The sequence below is a fragment of the Engystomops pustulosus genome, chromosome 2, assembly GCF_040894005.1.
Source record: "Engystomops pustulosus chromosome 2, aEngPut4.maternal, whole genome shotgun sequence".
NCBI lineage: Eukaryota > Metazoa > Chordata > Amphibia > Anura > Leptodactylidae > Engystomops > Engystomops pustulosus.
This window is the reverse complement of record NC_092412.1, coordinates 196,623,819-196,643,665: the sequence shown is the minus strand read 5'-3', so window position 1 is coordinate 196,643,665 and position 19,847 is coordinate 196,623,819. Positions and strand designations below refer to the sequence as shown.

General features: G+C 42.8%; 1 protein-coding gene across 1 annotated transcript in view; it reads left to right on the top strand.

Annotated features, from left to right (window-relative positions):
- Window positions 1-17,120, top strand: part of CCDC80 (coiled-coil domain containing 80) — a 70,352-nt gene extending 53,232 nt beyond the window's left edge. Inside the window, exons 7-8 of the mRNA XM_072137752.1 lie at window positions 12,338-12,418; window positions 14,153-17,120. Of these exons, the coding sequence (XP_071993853.1) occupies window positions 12,338-12,418; window positions 14,153-14,502 (431 nt within the window). The 3' untranslated portion in view covers window positions 14,503-17,120. The remainder of the gene's footprint in view (window positions 1-12,337; window positions 12,419-14,152) is intronic.
- The last annotated feature ends 2,727 nt before the right edge of the window (window positions 17,121-19,847 follow it).

The following is a 19,847-nucleotide window of genomic DNA, read 5'->3' as shown; positions in this document are numbered from 1 at the left end:
TAGGTGGCCCTCCAGAAAAATTAAATAGATTGAGTGCCTGTATGTGGCACTCCCAAAAATTGTTTAAAACAGAGGACCGGGTAGGTGGCCCTCCAGAAAAATTAAATGCATAAAGTACTATAGCTAGAGCCAGTGGGCCCTGTCAAAAAATAGCCAGTTTCCTCTGCTTTAGTGTACAAAGAGGAGGAGAAGGAGGAAAATGAGGAGGAGGAATGCATAAATTATTCAGGTTGAGCTTCCTTCACCTGGTGGAGATTGGAAATTATGAGAAATCCAGGCTTTATTCATCTTAATAAGCGTCAGCCTGTCAGCGCTGTCAGTCGACAGGCGTGTACGATTATCGGTGATGATGCCACCAGCTGCACTGAAAACCCGCTCGGACAAGACGCTAGCGGCAGGGCAGGCAAGAACCTCCAAGGCGTACAGCGCCAGTTCGTGCCACATGTCCAGCTTTGAAACCCAGTAGTTGTAGGGAGCTGTGTGATCATTTAGGACGATGGTATGGTCAGCTACGTACTCCCTCACCATCTTTCTGTAAAGATCAGCCCTACTCTGCCGAGACTGGGGACAGGTGACAGTGTCTTGCTGGGGTGACATAAAGCTGGCAAAAGCCTTGTAAAGCGTACCCTTGCCAGTGCTGGACAAGCTGCCTGCTCGCCTACTCTCCCTCGCTACTTGTCCCGCAGAACTACGCACTCTGCCGCTAGCGCTGTCAGAAGGTAAATAGTGTTTCAGCTTGTGCACCAGGGCCTGCTGGTATTCATGCATTCTCACACTCCTTTCCTCTCCAGGGATGAGAGTGGAAAGATTTTGCTTGTATCGTGGGTCCAGGAGAGTGAATACCCAGTAATCGGTGCTGGAATAAATTCTTTGAACGCGAGGGTCACGGGATAGGCAGCCTAGCATGAAATCTGCCATATGCGCCAGAGTACCAACGCGTAAGAATTCACTCCCCTCACTGGCCTGACTGTCCATTTCCTCCTCCTCCAACTCCTCCAACTCCTCTTCTTCTGCCCATACACGCTGAACAGTGAAGGACTCAACAATGGTCCCCTCTTGTGTCTCGCCAACATTCTCCTCCTCTTCCTCCTCATCCTCCTCCACCTCCTCCGATATGCGCTGAGAAACAGACCTAAGGGTGCTTTGGCTATCAACAAGGGAATCTTCTTCCCCCGTCTCTTGTGACAAGCGCAATGCTTCCGACTTCATGCTGATCAGAGAGTTTTTCAACAGGCCAAGCAGCGGGATGGTGAGGCTGATGATGGCGGCATCGCCACTGACCATCTGTGTTGACTCCTCAAAGTTACTCAGCACCTGACAGATATCAGACATCCACGTCCACTCCTCATTGTAGACTTGAGGAAGCTGACTGACCTGACTACCAGTTCTGGTGGAAGTTGACATCTGGCAGTCTACAATCGCTCTGCGCTGCTGGTAAACTCTGGATAACATGGTTAATGTTGAATTCCACCTCGTGGGCACGTCGCACAACAGTCGGTGAGTGGGCAGTTGGAGGCAGCGCTGCGCTGCCCTGAGAGTGGCAGCATCTGTGCTGGACTTCCTGAAATGCGCACAGATGCGGCGCACCTTCGTGAGCAAATCAGACAGATTGGGGTATGTCTTGAGGAAACGCTGAACTATCAGATTTAACACATGGGCCAGGCATGGCACATGTGTCAGTCTGCCGAGTTGCAGAGCCGCCACCAGGTTACGGCCGTTGTCACACACAACCATGCCTGGCTTCAGGTTCAGTGGTGCCAGCCACAGATCAGTCTGCGCCGTGATGCCCTGTAATAGTTCTTGGGCGGTGTGCCTTTTATCGCCTAGGCTCAGCAGTTTGAGCACCGCCTGCTGTCGCTTAGCGACTGCACTGCTGCTGTGCCTAGAGCTAGCGACTGATGGCGCCATGCCCACGGATGGTAGTTCGGAGGAGGAGGTGGAGGAGGGGTGGGAGGAGGAGGAGGCATAGTAGGCCTGAAAGACCTGGACCGAGGTAGGCCCCGCAATCCTCGGCGTCGGCAGTATATGACCAGCCGCAGGGTCAGACTCGGTCCCAGCCTCCACCAAGTTAACCCAATGTGCCGTCAACGAAATATAGTGGCCCTGCCCGGCAGCACTCGTCCACATGTCCGTGGTCAGGAGGACCTTGTCAGAAACGGCGTTGGTCAGGGCACGGATGATGTTGTCTGACACGTGCTGGTGCAGGGCTGGGACGGCACTTCGGGAAAAGTAGTGGCGGCTGGGGACTGAATACCGAGGGGCGGCCGCCGCCATGAGGTCGCGAAAGGCCTCGGTCTCTACTAGCCTATAGGGCAGCATCTCCAGGCTAAGCAATCTGGAGATGTGGACATTAAGGGCTTGGGCGTGCGGGTGGGTTGCACTATATTTCCGTTTCCGCTCCAGCGTCTGGGGTATGGAGAGCTGAACGCTGGTGGATGCTGTGGAGGATCGTGGAGGCGACGATGGGGTTTTTGTGCCAGGGTCCTGGGCAGGGGGCTGACTATCAGCTGACACAGGGGAAGGAGCAGTGGTGTGCACGGCCGGAGGTGAACGGGCTTGGTGCCACTGAGTGGGGTGTTTAGCATTCATATGCCTGCGCATACTGGTGGTAGTTAAGCTAGTAGTGGTGGAACCCCTGCTGATCCTGGTGTGGCAAAGGTTGCACACCACAGTCCGTCGGTCATCCGGTGTTTCCTTAAAGAACCTCCAGACTTCTGAAAATCTAGCCCTCGCCGCGGGAGCCCTCGCCACGGGAGCTTCACTACGTGACACATTTGGCGCTGATGCACCTGCTCTGGCCCTGCCTCTCCGTCTGGCCCCACCACTGCCTCTTCCAACCTGTTCTGGTCGAGGACTCTCCTCCGTCTCAGAAGCACTGTGTTCACCCGGCCTATCAACCCAGCTTGGGTCTGTCACCTCATCATCCTCCGATCCCTCAGTCTGCTCCCCCTCGGACTTCCTGCCCTGACAACAACTTCACCACTGTCTGACAACCGTGTCTCCTCATCGTCGGACACCTCTTTACACACTTCTTCCACTACGTCAAGAAGGTCATCATCACCCACAGACTGCGACTGGTGGAAAACCTGGGCATCGGAAAATTGCTCAGCAGCAACCGGACAAGTGGTTTGTGACTGTGGGAAGGGTCCAGAAAAAAGTTCCTCAGAGTATGCCGGTTCAAATGCCAAATTTTCATGGGAGGGGGCAGACTGGGGGGGAGGAGGCTGAGGTGCAGGAGCTGGAGGAGTGCCGATTTCGGTGACATGGGTGGACTGCGTGGAAGACTGACTGGTGGACAAATTGCTCGAAGCATTGTCGGCAATCCACGACATCACCTGTTCGCACTGTTCTGGCCTCAACAGTGCTCTACCACGAGTTCCAGTAACTTCAGACATGAACCTAGGGAGTGTAGCTCTGCGGCGTTCCCTTGCTCCCTCATAAGCAGGTGGTGTCTCACCCCGCCCAGGACCACGGCCTCTGACCCCTGCAGTAGTTGGACGCCCACGTCCCCGCCCTCGTCCTCTACCCCTAGCCCTCGGGTTAAACATTTTGAAAATGAAAGTTATAACTTTAATTTTTTTTTTACTTTTTTTTGTGTTTTTTTTTGTTTTTTAGTTTTTTTTTGTGTTTTTTAGTTTTTAAAACCAAACGATGCTATCCTATTGCTATGGCTATTTTCTAGCCAAGTATGAAAGCACACTGCTATGCCAGATGAGATGACGCTGAGTTATGAAAAAATAAACGTAAAATAAAAAGGAAATGGCAGACTGTGCCTAATTGAAATCCAACCCCTAATAAATTTTCCCACTTCGGTCTTTGCGATGGATATGTGCGTCACTAAGCGCTAAACACAGCGGTCGCAAGTCTCACTACAAATTCCTCACAATTGGCTAGTAGATGCACTGCAGCAAGGACAGCCACCAGCAGATCAACCAGAAATAAAATATATATAACGCTATTGTAGGCGTAAGTAAGCCGTTTGGATTCTCCTTTGGCTATTTTCTAGCCAAGTATGAAAGCACACTGATGAGATGACGCTGAGTTATGAAAAAATAAACGTAAAATATAAAGAAACTGCCAGACTGTGCCTAATTGAAATCCAACCCCTAATAAATTTTCCCACTTCGGTCTTTGCGATGGATATGTGCGTCACTAAGCGCTAAACACAGCGGTCTCAAGTCTCACTCCAAATTCCTCACAATTGGCTAGTAGATGCACTGCAGCAAGGACAGCCACCAGCAGATCAACCAGAAATAAAATATATATAACGCTATTGTAGGCGTAAGTAAGCCGTTTGGATTCTCCTTTGGCTATTTTCTAGCCAAGTATGAAAGCACACTGATGAGATGACGCTGAGTTATGACAAAATAAACGTAAAATAAAAAGAAACTGCCAGACTGTGCCTAATTGAAATCCAACCCCTAATAAATTTTCCCACTTCGGTCTTTGCGATGGATATGTGCGTCACTAAGCGCTAAACACAGCGGTCGCAAGTCTCACTACAAATTCCTCACAATTGGCTAGTAGATGCACTGCAGCAAGGACAGCCACCAGCAGATCAACCAGAAATAAAATATATATAACGCTATTGTAGGCGTAAGTAAGCCGTTTGGATTCTCCTTTGGCTATTTTCTAGCCAAGTATGAAAGCACACTGATGAGATGACGCTGAGTTATGAAAAAATAAACGTAAAATATAAAGAAACTGCCAGACTGTGCCTAATTGAAATCCAACCCCTAATAAATTTTCCCACTTCGGTCTTTGCGATGGATATGTGCGTCACTAAGCGCTAAACACAGCGGTCTCAAGTCTCACTCCAAATTCCTCACAATTGGCTAGTAGATGCACTGCAGCAAGGACAGCCACCAGCAGATCAACCAGAAATAAAATATATATAACGCTATTGTAGGCGTAAGTAAGCCGTTTGGATTCTCCTTTGGCTATTTTCTAGCCAAGTATGAAAGCACACTGATGAGATGACGCTGAGTTATGACAAGATAAACGTAAAATAAAAAGAAACTGCCAGACTGTGCCTAATTGAAATCCAACCCCTAATAAATTTTCCCACTTCGGTCTTTGCGATGGATATGTGCGTCACTAAGCGCTAAACACAGCGGTCGCAAGTCTCACTACAAATTCCTCACAATTGGCTAGTAGATGCACTGCAGCAAGGACAGCCACCAGCAGATCAACCAGAAATAAAATATATATAACGCTATTGTAGGCGTAACTAAGCCGTTTGGATTCTCCTTTGGCTATTTTCTAGCCAAGTATGAAAGCACACTGATGAGATGACGCTGAGTTATGACAAAATAAACGTAAAATAAAAAGAAACTGCCAGACTGTGCCTAATTGAAATCCAACCCCTAATAAATTTTCCCACTTCGGTCTTTGCGATGGATATGTGCGTCACTAAGCGCTAAACACAGCGGTCGCAAGTCTCACTCCAAATTCCTCACAATTGGCTAGTAGATGCACTGCAGCAAGGACAGCCACCAGCAGATCAACCAGAAATAAAATATATATAACGCTATTGTAGGCGTAAGTAAGCCGTTTGGATTCTCCTTTGGCTATTTTCTAGCCAAGTATGAAAGCACACTGATGAGATGACGCTGAGTTATGAAAAAATAAACGTAAAATATAAAGAAACTGCCAGACTGTGCCTAATTGAAATCCAACCCCTAATAAATTTTCCCACTTCGGTCTTTGCGATGGATATGTGCGTCACTAAGCGCTAAACACAGCGGTCTCAAGTCTCACTCCAAATTCCTCACAATTGGCTAGTAGATGCACTGCAGCAAGGACAGCCACCAGCAGATCAACCAGAAATAAAATATATATAACGCTATTGTAGGCGTAAGTAAGCCGTTTGGATTCTCCTTTGGCTATTTTCTAGCCAAGTATGAAAGCACACTGATGAGATGACGCTGAGTTATGACAAAATAAACGTAAAATAAAAAGAAACTGCCAGACTGTGCCTAATTGAAATCCAACCCCTAATAAATTTTCCCACTTCGGTCTTTGCGATGGATATGTGCGTCACTAAGCGCTAAACACAGCGGTCGCAAGTCTCACTACAAATTCCTCACAATTGGCTAGTAGATGCACTGCAGCAAGGACAGCCACCAGCAGATCAACCAGAAATAAAATATATATAACGCTATTGTAGGCGTAAGTAAGCCGTTTGGATTCTCCTTTGGCTATTTTCTAGCCAAGTATGAAAGCACACTGATGAGATGACGCTGAGTTATGACAAAATAAACGTAAAATAAAAAGAAACTGCCAGACTGTGCCTAATTGAAATCCAACCCCTAATAAATTTTCCCACTTCGGTCTTTGCGATGGATATGTGCGTCACTAAGCGCTAAACACAGCGGTCGCAAGTCTCACTACAAATTCCTCACAATTGGCTAGTAGATGCACTGCAGCAAGGACAGCCACCAGCAGATCAACCAGAAATAAAATATATATAACGCTATTGTAGGCGTAAGTAAGCCGTTTGGATTCTCCTTTGGCTATTTTCTAGCCAAGTATGAAAGCACACTGATGAGATGACGCTGAGTTATGAAAAAATAAACGTAAAATAAAAAGGAAATGGCAGACTGTGCCTAATTGAAATCCAACCCCTAATAAATTTTCCCACTTCGGTCTTTGCGATGGATATGTGCGTCACTAAGCGCTAAACACACCGGTCGCAAGTCTCACTACAAATTCCTCACAATTGGCTAGTAGATGCACTGCAGCAAGGACAGCCACCAGCAGATCAACCAGAAATAAAATATATATAACGCTATTGTAGGAGTAAGTAAGCCGTTTGGATTCTCCTATGGCTATTTTCTAGCCAAGTATGAAAGCACACTGCTATGCCAGATGAGATGACGCTGAGTTATGAAAAAATAAACGTAAAATAAAAAGTAAATGGCAGACTGCGCCTAATTGAAATCAAACCCCTAATAAATTTTCCCACTTTGGTGTTTGAGGTGGATATGTGTGTCACTAAGAGCTAAACACAACGGTAGCAAGTCCCCCTGCAAATTCCTCACAATATGGTACTAGCTGCACTACTAGTGCCAGCAAGCCCAGCCACAAGCAAACAAAAAAAAAAAAAGTATAACGTTATTGTAGCCCTAAGAAGGGCTGTTGGGTTCTTGTTGAATCACTCCTGCCTAACACTATTCTAATAGAACACCCTAACGCTTTCCCTGACCAGCAGCAGCTCTATCCCTAGCGGCATCCAGACACAGAATGATCCGAGCAGCGCGGGCAGCGGCTAGTCTATCCCAGGGTCACCTGATCTGGCCAGCCAACCACTGCTATCGACGTGTAAGGGTACCACGTCATGCTGGGTGGAGTGCAGAGTCTCCTGGCTTGTGATTGGCTCTGTTTCTGGCCGCCAAAAAGCAAAATGGCGGGAGCTGCCATTTTCTCGAGCGGGCGAAGTATTCGGCCGAGCAACGAGCAGTTTCGAGTACGCTAATGCTCGAACGAGCATCAAGCTCGGACGAGTATGTTCGCTCATCTCTACAGAAGACCACACTGGGTGCCACTCCTTTCAGCTAAGAACAGGAAACTGAGGCTACAATTTGCACAAGCTCATCGAAATTGGACAGTAGAAGATTGGAAAAACGTTGCCTGGTCTGATGAGTCTCAATTTCTGCTGCGACATTCGGATGGTAGGGTCAGAATTTGTCGTCAACAACATGAAAGCATGGATCCACCGTGCTTGTATCAACGGTTCAGGCTGGTGGTGTCATGGTGTGGGGAATATTTTCTTGGCACTCTTTGTGACCCTTGGTACCAATTGAGCATCGTTGCAACGCCACAGCCTGACCATGTTGCTGACCATGTCCATCCCTTTATGACCACAATGTACCCAACATCTGATGGCTACTTTCAGCAGGATAATGCGCCATGTCATAAAGCTGGAATCATCTCAGACTGGTTTCTTGAACATGACAATGAGTTCACTGTACTCACAGTCACAGTCACTGTACCTCCACAGTCACCAGATCTCAATCCAATAGAGCATCTTTGGGATGTGGTGGAACGGGAGATTCGCATCCTGTGCAGCCGACAAATCTGCGGCAACTGTGTGATGCCATCATGTCAATATGGACCAAAATCTCTGAGGAATGCTTCCAGCACCTTGTTGAATCTATGCCACGAAGAATTGAGGCAGATCTGAAGGCAAAAGGGGGTCCAACCCGTTACTAGCATGGTGTACCTAATATTTAATAAAGAAATATATATATATATATATATATATATATATATATATTTCTTTATTAAATATTTTCCATTGCTGCAACTATTGCAATAAAAAAGAGTAGGGAAGATTATTTTGGTGGTCCCGCTGTATCTGACTAGGAGATAACTTTGAACCCACTTTAATTCAAGAATGCTAAACATAAAAGAGAATATATGCATGTGATTTCTTTACTTTCTTACGATCTGTCTTTCTCATCTAATCTTTAAGAGGGTACAAAGGGCATTGTGAACCTCAAAAATAATCTAAATATTTTTTTCTACCCACCCCATATTTGGGGTGTTGTCTGCATAAAAACCTATTTTAGACATTGAAATTGTTCAAAATATTAATAGGACTCCCTTTTAGACACATTTAGCTCTACAATTCTAGTGCAAAAAGTTCATACTGATTACACAAATTTGGAGTTTAATAAAGAGCACAAATACAAGGTGCACACCTAGAATAATTGGGTACAAAAAATATTACAAATGCTTACAAAACATCTGGGCATCCCTTAGATGGAGATCTCTCTGTGGATTTAACAATTTACAGGTGACAATTCATTTCCATTGTGAATATAACTTCATGACGACTTCTGCATATTTTGGCTATCGCAGGAAATCTACACACAATACCTCTCCTAACTAAAAATTACCATTTACAACTGACCACATGGAATAAACTGCATTATACACAAAGCAAAAACCACTAAAAGAATAACTGTGTATTGTATTAACTATAAACAATACCCGCTGAACTATATATACACACTGCATATCAAAGTGGCCTTCCTCCAGGGCCTCCCTCCATTAATTTATTTTATGCACAATAACTTCTCCCTGTCTCACATCCTAAAATAATTTCAGTAGGCCTACTAATAAATTATTATAAAAAGCAATCATACCCCCACCAAATTTAATTACATTGCATACCAGGCTTCACCATAAATAATATTATCAGATTCCTTTATGTTAAAAAAAATGATATACAGATCCCTAATATCCTGAAATAACCCTTTCCCAACTGTATAAGCTATAAAAATCTAACAAACCAAAATCAAATTGACAAACTAAAGATCAAATTAAGCTATTGTCTAGCCATCTGGTGACAGATGCTATTTAATATTGTGTTCAAATGTTCAGGTTCCAATTTCAAAACCAAAACCAAATGTGGATCATAAAATAATGAAGCAGAATTGTCAATATGCTCCTAGTTTTGGCTTTAAAAACTAAACATGACAAACCCAACCTTAGAATCACTAACTCCATTATAAATGATAATTATTAAGATAGAAGCAACTAACATTCACACATTTTAACAAGATTCTTATTAATTAGTGTTTCTGGTAATCTTGTGCTATGTGTTTGCCAGCCAGTGAATAATGCTTGTTAACACAGAAACTCATTGGCCCACATTTATTAAAGCGTTTGCAGCAGTTTTTAGTCTGACTTTGCACAGAAAAGAATGCAAGCTGCTTGTACATGTATTTATAAAGTGTCTTCCTTGTAAAGATGCACACTTCCAGAGCAGTGCAGGGGCGCCAGATAAATGAAGACCGCTGACCAGTTTTAATATGCCGCCCCCTGCACACTACACAGTCAAACTGCACATAGTACAGACTGCACTAGTACAGCCATGGATCTTCATTCAACAAGTTTTCATACCTGGATTTGGGGATCCTCCCCCATTCTTCCTTGCAGATCCTCTCCATTTCCCTCAAGTTGGATGGTGAACGTTGATGGAAGCCAGTTTGAAGTCTCTCCAGAGATGCTCAATTGGGTTCAGGTCAGGACTCTGGCTGGGCCAGTCAAAAATGGTCACAGAGTTGTTCTGAAGCCACTGCTTTGTTATTTTACCTGTGTGCTTAGGGTCATTGACTTGTTGGAAGGTGAACCTTCGGCCTAGTCTGAGGTCCAGAGCACTCTGGAAGAGGTTTTCATCCAGGATATCTCTGTACTTGGCTGCATTCATCTTTCTTTCAATTGCAACCAGTTGTCCTGTCCCTGTAGCTAGAAAACACCCCCATAGCTTGATGCTGCCCCCACCATGCTTCACTGTTGGGGTTGTATTTGGCAGGTGATGAGCAGCGTCTGGTTTTCTCCAAACATTCCGCTTCAGATAACAGAATCATGTGTTTTGCTGCAAACTGTATGCGGCGTTCATATGGCCTCCATCGGCACACTCCGCCATAAAGACCTGACTGGTGGGAAGCCGCAGTGATAGTTGACATTGTGGAACTTCCTCCCATCTCCCTACTGCATCTCTGGAGCTCAGTGTCAGGATCTGAACTGATGTCCTATGGCCTATCTGTTTCCCTTTGCCTGTGTTTATTTTCTTTCTTTCTTTTCTCAACTATCTGGAAAGGTGTTTGTGTTCAGAGAGAGAGAGAGAGAAGTTGTCAGGTCTGGTCTTAGCCCAGGTAAGCTGACCATCACCAGCAGCACTAATTTAGCCTAAGAGTAGGGGAAGTATGCAAATATATTTCCCAAGGTGTTAAATAGAAAACAATGCCCCCTTAACACGAAGTATGACCTACACGAAGTCTAAAAATATGGTGTGGGATTAAGCCAAACCAGTATATCTATTCCATAAGGAACAGACTCCCAACTGTAGACAGCACTGTTTTGACCTGGTTGGGTCTCCTCAGTACGGCGTAGGGAACTGGATTGGCTATGTGAGAGGCTATTGACTTGGGTCAGATAGCAGGTGTTCTCCTTATGGAGAGATTGCCACCTGAACGGCATGTGGAGACTTAGGCTGCATTCACACTACAGTATGGGGGACGTATATACGGCCGACGTATATGCGGCCGATATACGTCCCCCATACACTCCTATGGGCTCACGGCCCTGTACGGGAGCGGTACGGTGCAGCACACGTGCGGCACCGTACCGCTCCGTAGCCCGGGGAAAGATAGGTCATGTCCTATCTTTCCCCGTATTACGGCGCCGTGCGCCATTAGTTTCTATGGAGAGGGGCGGGGGTGAGCTGCGCTCACCTCCTCCTCCTCTCCCCGCGCTGCCGTGTGCCCGCCGTACTACGGTGCGGCGGGCTCACGGCAGTGTGAATTTAGCCTTAAAGGGGTATTCCCATCTGGGCATCCACATATAACTTAATTCATTTGCCATATTTAAACATTTCTTCAATTGGATGTTATTAATAAAAATGCTCCTGTGTGAAGATAATTTCTCATAAATGTAGCCATGTTGTCCCTTAGAAACGAGATAGCTTCCTCGGATACAACCACCCCGCACTCTGGCAGCAGTGGCCAGACATGCGCTATTGAGCCCTGCCTGACCTCCTGGATTCAGCGATCATTACCACGGGACGGCTGTAGGACATGCAGTAACTCCCGGACATTTCATATACAAAAACCTTTAGATTCTTTGTGCAATCCCTCCAGCAGAGGTGGCCGTATCCAGGGACACAGTCTAGTTTCTAAGGGACCATAAGACTACATTTATGAGAAATTATCTTCACACAGGTAAAAAAAATTTAATAACATCTAATTGAAGAAATGTATGTATATGGCAGATTAATGAATCTGGATGTGAATGCCCATATGAGAATACCCCTTTAAAGCTGATGCTCCACTAGGGAATTCTGGGAAGTATGGAAATATGTTTGCCTCCTTTTGCGTACAGGTGACCTTAGCTGGCAATCTCTCCATAAAGAGAACACCTACTGTCTGACCCTAAGGGTGAAGACACACGTGGCGTTTTTGGGCCATTTTTAGTGCGTTTTCAGATTGTAAAAAAACGCATGCGGTTTTGACATGTTTCACCAATTATCTTAATTCAAACTGCTCAAAAACGAATGCGTTTTTTTCCGATCTAAAAACGCCACGTGTGTCTTCACCCTAAGAATAAGGGTCAGTTTTCCCTTCCCTGTTTCTCTAGTTCCTGCTTCCTTGTAAATTGTGTCACTCAGACTCAGATAATAAGTTGACAACTATGGTCATGGGATATAAATTTACCATGTTTATTAGACTTTTAGAAATATCATCTTTAGTTTATCAAGGTCATTTTTAAAGATAGCAGACTATGATGAAAAGACTCTGGTACAATGACTGTTGTTGTTTCCTTTTAGGTTTACGGCACATGGCCATTTTGAAAATGGTTGGCATTGGTGTGGACGGCGGTGGTGTTTTAGAGCTCTACCCTATCAATGGTAAGTACCTAATAGAGTCATTTATTTTAGGTTCATTAAGGGTTTTTAGGAAAATATTTATTCACACTACTACATTTACATATTTTTCATGATAAAAAGTTTATGTAGGTAAGATCTATTGACAAAAAAAGAAAGAATCTCTTCTGGAGTCTTCTTGATTTGTGAAAACCCATAACTAGCCAAAGAGAAAATATTGAAGAACCAAAACACAAAAGCAACAAATAAACTTTATTTATAGAATGCCTTGGGGAAGTCTCCAGACCCCATCACTTTTTCACAGTTTGCTATGTTATTTTGCAGCCTTGTGCTAAAATAAACAGGAAACCCATAAAACAAGGTTAAAATAGAAAGTTTTAAATCTTTGTCAATTTATTGAAAAGTAAAAACTTATAATAATGCGTGGACACATGTTTTTGGGGGAGTCTTTGCCATTCTCTGTAGATTGTCTCCATCTCCCTGAGGTTGAATGGGGACAGGTGGTGGACAGCCATTTTCACAAATGTTTGGGTCAATCTGGCTGGGTCTCTCAATGATGTATTTTTATGGAGAAAATCTCTGTGATTTGCTACATTCAGCTTTCCCTCATACCTGACCACCCAGCAACTAAAATATAAACCTCACAGCATGATGCTGCCACCACCATGCTTCAAAGTAGCATGGTGGCTGATACACAGTGTTTGCATCAGACATGATGCTTATAATTGAAGCTAAAATAGTTATTGGTTTTATCAGACCAAATGATCTTGTTTCTTGAAGTGCATTTTTTGCAAACTTCAAGTTGGTTTTCAGTCCACTGTAAAGTCCAGATTGGCTGCCAGTGTTGGTTTACCTTCTGGAATTTAATTCTATCGGTACATAGGAACGTTGTATCTCATCCAGAGTAACCACTGGCATTTCAGTCATCTCTATTACCAAGGCCCCTCTGCCCCCAATTACTTTTTTTTTAATTAGTTTTTTTTTATTTTAGCCCAACGCCTCAAAATAACAAAATGTCTCAGAAGACTTTCCAAATGTATTGTACATATAACATGTGGCAAGCAGATCAAATGACATCACTAGTGGCATCAATTAAGATTGTGCCTGCAAGAAGAAAACATACAGGCAGTCAGAGTTGCGCTGATGTCTTCTCTCATATTTCTGCACCAGTTTTTTTGTGTTAAACAGATCTGTGAACTTTCAAGAAAAATACAACAATCTCATTAAATCCAAAGTTGTCCTTAAAAAATAAATTAAAAAATCTAATATCTAAAATAAAACAAATTAAAGGGATTTTCTTGGCAAAAAGATTCCACATCTCCCGTTTTCACGCTTCATGGGTTACCACTGAACTTATTACTACTAATTGGTCCTTCTTGACACTTACAAACTGACCCATCCAGCCAGCCAGGCTTATTACACTGCAGGAACATTACTTTCTGCATCATATCGATCTATGATGCAAATAATCCCTGCTTTCGCCTCTAAACAGCAGCATTGAATCAATCAATCAATCAATTAATTACAATGTCAACACTGTTATTTAAAGGGGGAAGCTGGGATTCCTTGCATCATAGATAGACATGATGCAAGGAATCCTGTGCGCACAGTGTGGTCATCCCATAACACAGGACGGGCTGATCTTGCATTCATAAATATTCCCAAAAGTACTGTTCTTCGATGCAGCAGGTTCCACTGAACATTTAACCAGTCTGTGAAAGATATTATTAATGGAATATTTTCTCATTGTCCTTACAGGAAGTTCCAGTGTTGACAGAGAGGATCTTGCTTTCAACTTAGTGAGAGATATAAGAAACTATTTTCAGATCAGCCCAGAATATTTCTCCATGCTTCTGGTTGGCAAAGATGGAAATGTCAAGTCTTGGTACCCTTCACCCATGTGGTCCATGGATATTGTGTATGATTTGATAGACTCTATGCAGCTCCGGAGACAGGAAATGGCCATCCAACAATCCTTAGGAATGCGCTGCCCTGAAGATGAGTATGGAGGATATGGATACCACGGTTACCCTCATGAGCGATATGAGGAGGGTTACCAGGATGATTATCGACACCATGAGGGATACTATCATAGATACCATGACTAACAAAATGATACATTACCAAAAATATTTGCAATAAGCATTTCAATATGTAAATGACTTTTTTTTATTTCCTGACGATCACAAGATGATCATAGAGCATATTTTACTCTGTGTTTCATGTTTTTACTAAAGAAATTAGGACAGAAGTGTCATGTAATATAATTTATCTGTTTGCCTATGGCAAAAAATGAGATGATAGGTTTTCATTCACCTTATTTTTCATGTGAAAATATTTTTCTTATGTATTTATTGGAAAATTATACAACACATTCATCAATGTATCTATAGAGCAAGCCATGCATATGTACTGATGGCAAGCTTCAAACCTGTAATGGCCACTTAACTTATCATCTGTACTAAGTTTTCCCCTTGCATGTAGTTGTTACTTTGGTGATTCAGTTTTCACATTATATTACTATAAAATAAGACAAAAACAAGTATATAACATGTAAGATTTAATACCCCATTTAATGTCCTGACATCCTTTATGGAGTATGTATTTTCTGTAACATTGATTTAGTCACAAACGGCTCCCCACATTGGGGCTTATTTATGAAAGCTAGTACCAAAGACAACTCATTGGGGACCTATAACAACCAATGACAATTCATTGGGAGACCTATAACAACCAATTAGGTTACAGTAAGTGTTCTGGTCTATAATAAATAAAGAACATGCTTCCGGTTTTCACTTGTAGTCCTCCACATGTTTCACTAGGTATGTTTCCTCTGGGGGTTGTTATTTTTCTCCCAGTTTTCAGGTGGTGTTGTGTATAAGTGAGTGGGTGTCAAATTCTGTGGGAACCCACACGCACCCAAAATAGTTTTTTGGTACATTTATACCCAGTATATTGAAGCGACTTTACAATGTCCACCCCCAAACAAAATTTTGTCTTGATGAATTACTTTGAACACAATCAGAGACACCACTAGAGGGAGCTTAGGAGTGTAATTCATACTGTGTTTAGATTGAACTCAAAACTGAAACCGTATGCAGTTTGCTTCTAGTGGAGGCTGCAGTCAGACAATATTATGCATAATTTTCGATCCATTCTAGGAAATTGTGCTTTGTATCTTCTAAAATAAAGCTTCATCTGCTATAAAGATGCATTAAAAAATTATCTGAGAATATTAAACCCAAAGGTGACAGCTTGACGTTCACTTTTGGACTTTTAGGCACTTTGACATCCTGTTTTTAATCAATTTTTCTTTTTTGTTGTAATTTAATAATCATGAGCGTTTAAAGGTCCATGTGGCTTCTTTTATGTATATATTGTTTTACTAGTAGGCTTAGAAGTAGATCCTTCTTTAAAAAAGCAGTATGGAAGCAATTGTCCAATGTTCCATCTTAAAAATTGTTAGAATTAGAGATTCCATCCAAGATTCTGTTGTATTCATATGCGCATATATGGCAGTGGTGGCCTTTTAGCGGCATGGAATGTTAGATTTTAATAGATGCAAGCATGAGGAACATTTTTTTCAATCAAAAGTTTTGAGTGGTCTGATTTTTATGTAAGGTCATAGTAGGGATATTATTTTGCTTCCTCCCTTAAAAATAAATTTGTTAATGAAGTATATTAGAAAAATTAGATGAGTGGACTTGATGTCCACATTCGCCATTCAGGTTCAGCTGCATGACCTGGTTGCACTGCTGTTTTGGTGGCCGAATAGCCAATCAATGAACACCCCTAGCAACTAGCCATGGCTATGATAGGCTGAAGAGACTGTTCGCCACTGGTCCGGCAATACATTCCAGGTCAGACGGCCAAAGCTGCACTCCGAACCCATCAAGTCAACTCATCTAATTTTTTTATATACTTCATTAAGAAGTTCTGCTTGGTTTGTAAAGAAAATCAAGCTACTCCCTTCCATAGAAATGTGTATTCCAGCCTGTACAGTGTGTGTCTATGGAGACTGTATGAGCTTAGATCTAATCTCCCTGTGTTTGGTTAAACAGCTCTTAGATGGGAGGATTAACCCCTTCACTTTCAGCTTGATCTTTGAAAATACTGCTCATGGCATACTACATCTAGGGAGAGAGCAGAAAGTTTGAATACACACAGCTGTGTAACCAAACAAGAGAGAGATCCATTTTCCCATTCTTTACACAGATTTGCCATTGCAACTAAGGGGCAATTTGTAGTGTGTTTCCTTACAGACTTCAGCCGCATTCACACGGCCGCCATGGGGTCATCTATGTGGCTACGCTGTACCTGGTGATGAGATATGGGAACGGGTGGGTGTGGCCAGCCACTTCGGCCGCTTGAAAGCTGACCTCAGCGCAGCTTACATGCCTCTGTAAACAAACAGAGGTACAGACCCGTGAGACAGCAGTGCAGGACTCCAGAAACAATGGAGGAGATGAGTACAGATTTGTTCATTTAAAAATCCCTCCCCAGTCCGTCTCCAGAATTTTATCAACAATCGGACAACCCCATAAAGTGCAACAAAAAGCCATAACAAGATTCTCAAGCATTGACTTTAGAAAAGGAATAATGCTGTTGCAACCATTATATGTAGGCTAACATTTCAGACATTCCATTGTAGTGCCTATTTGTAAAAACATGGTTTAATGTGCAATGAAGATTTTAAAAAATCAATAAAGTTTTTGTTTATTTCAAAGGATGTCATTTTGTCTCAGTGCACTACAATGTAAAACAAGAAGGGGGTTATAATCTCCTGTGGTATCAACATAGGAATTTGCAAACACAATCAGGAATGTTCCCTGTTACGTCCACTTATTTGATGTTTCAATGTGTTGTCTATCGCATTTCACAAAGTTCTGAACCTACTTAAGACTCTATGGAGAATATCTGATATTTTTAACCACAACATATTGTAAATGTGATTTTGGCAATTGACTTCTTAAACAATTATGGTCTTTCATATATACTACATAACTAGCTACTGGAAAAAACCTGCCCTAGATCCAAAATGGCACTGTCAAAATGGAGGTCATGTTTTAGACATAGTCTAGAAGGTCCAAAACCCATTACTTGCTGAGATATTCAGATATGTTATTTTCCCTTTTGTTTCTGAAATAAAACACTGTCCTGGAGTAATGAACCACCCTGGGTTTTTCCTGGAAAAAAGCACATTGATTTCTGCCCAAAAATGCTCAAATAATAACAGTTTCTTTTCTTGAGATGATGTCGGTAGGAATGATGCGATGTGAGCGACAAGTCAGTCACAGTCCACTGTAGTGTTGCCAAAACTATTGCCAGTACTGCAGTTGCCCATGATTGGCATGTATGATCATGTAAAACTGCTGTCAGTGAAAAGTTGTCACCTTAGAGAGCTGTGTAACAATATCTTTGTCTGAGTTACTAGTAGCAGTGGAATGGGAAAATGGATTTATGTTCCCGGAATGGAGCTTTTCCAAGTGCACTTGTGTGTCCTCTACTTAGTTTTCTCTTAGCCACAACCTTGTAATGTGCTACATGGTAGTTACTGTTCATGTTGTGGATCCATAACAACTTCACAGAAGGTGACCTCCTGAAGGGTTCCCATTGTAATACAACAATACAACAGTGGAGACCGAATAGATGTTCCAACCAGATGCAGAAACAGGCATCATTGGAACCTCACTGCACAATTACATTGTATGTAAAGGTCGACCAACCATTGCACAGTCTATAAGGTCCATTAGCTGGGTGTCTAAGACTGGGATATGAAAGTACACTCATAAATAATGATTGTTCAGCTTATCAGTCTGAGTGGTTGTATGACTGACCCTATTAGTAATCCTTGATTAAACAGAGTGAAGGCGCGTTCACACGTTGCGTTTTGATTGAATTTTAAAACGCATTACAACAGCTGAGGAGAGGTGATTTGCCTAATTACATTACTGTTAACATTTGCGTTTACAAAACGTATTGTAAAAGTGATGTTAAGGCACATGTTTTGTTAATGTGTGCGTTAACATTGTGCTAACAATTGTAAATAGTAATGTAATTAGGCAAATCACCTCTCCTCAACTGTTGTAATGCGTTTTAAACACAATGGAAATGCAACCAAAGTGCAATGTGTGAACGTGCCCTTAGGGTGGTTTCACATTGGCATTTTTTTTCACATCAGTGATTTTTTTCACTGAACCCATTTTGGCTTATGGACACATCCAGATTGGTTTTCTGTTCCTAGCTTCAGTGATTTTCACTGATGCTTTACTGACCCATTCTCTTCACACTTCAGTTTTTTGGGGTTTACTGACAACTGATAAGTGAAAAAAATTAAGTGTGAAAACCCCACTGAAAAGAATCAGTGAGAAGTCACTGATGTGAAAAAACGTCAATGTGAGTCCACCCTAAGGGAGGTGATAATTGCACTAGAGGAAAACTGCTGAGCATGGAGTTATAGGAATGATCCCACTGGCAGTATGTCAGAGTAAAAATGCCAATGTGCATACATTTTTAGAAAGCTTTTTGACTTAAATTGAGCATTTAAAGAGGACCTGCCACCTTTAAAAACAAGACTAGGAGCTACTTACTAAAGTATGCAGCTCCTAGTGCTACAACAGTCCCAGGAGTGTTACACTGCTAGTGTTATCGGAAACCTCCGATAATGCTAGCAGACACTGCCGCCATGTACACAAGAGTGGTCCGGCGTATTCATGAGGGGGCGGGATTAGGGGCGGCAGTCACCGCCAGCCTATGGAGTGGGCAGGGCGGCCCGGGTAGAGGCAGCGCCTCAGACCACCCCCTCATGAATACACCAGACCTTTTATATAGAGCGGTAAGCCGCTCCTAGTGCCGTTTTAAAGGGTGACAGGTCCTCTTTAAAATAACAGTTAAAAGTGTGCATTCATTTGTATGGAATTATTTTTTCCACCATAAGATATACACTCACTGGCCACTTTATTAGGTACACCTGTCCAACTACTCGTTAACACTTAATTTCTAATCAGCCAATCACATGGCGGCAACATTTAGGCATGTAGACATGGTCAAGACAATCTCCTGCAGTTCAAACCGAGCATCAGTATGGGGAAGAAAGGTGATTTGAGTGCCTTTGAACGTCGCATGGTTGTTGGTGCCAGAAGGGCTGGTCTGAGTACAAGAATTGCAGCTGGAACATTTCATTTGTTGAGATGTTATGGTATTTTAGTGTTCCCATGTTTTAGAGCAGTGTAATTATAATGAAGTAAGGCCTCCATTCACAATAAAGTCAAGGCATTGTGCAAAGCTATAAACATGGTGGGGCAGATTTATGAAGTGTTGTAAGGTTAGAGAGTACAGTTAGAATAGACCATTTTATGCTGCACAAGATTCATAAAAGTGCGATGCAGTGATAAATCTGTTACACTTTTAGTCTGTGTAGTCGTACTTTGCACCTCCGATTAGTTGGCTTATT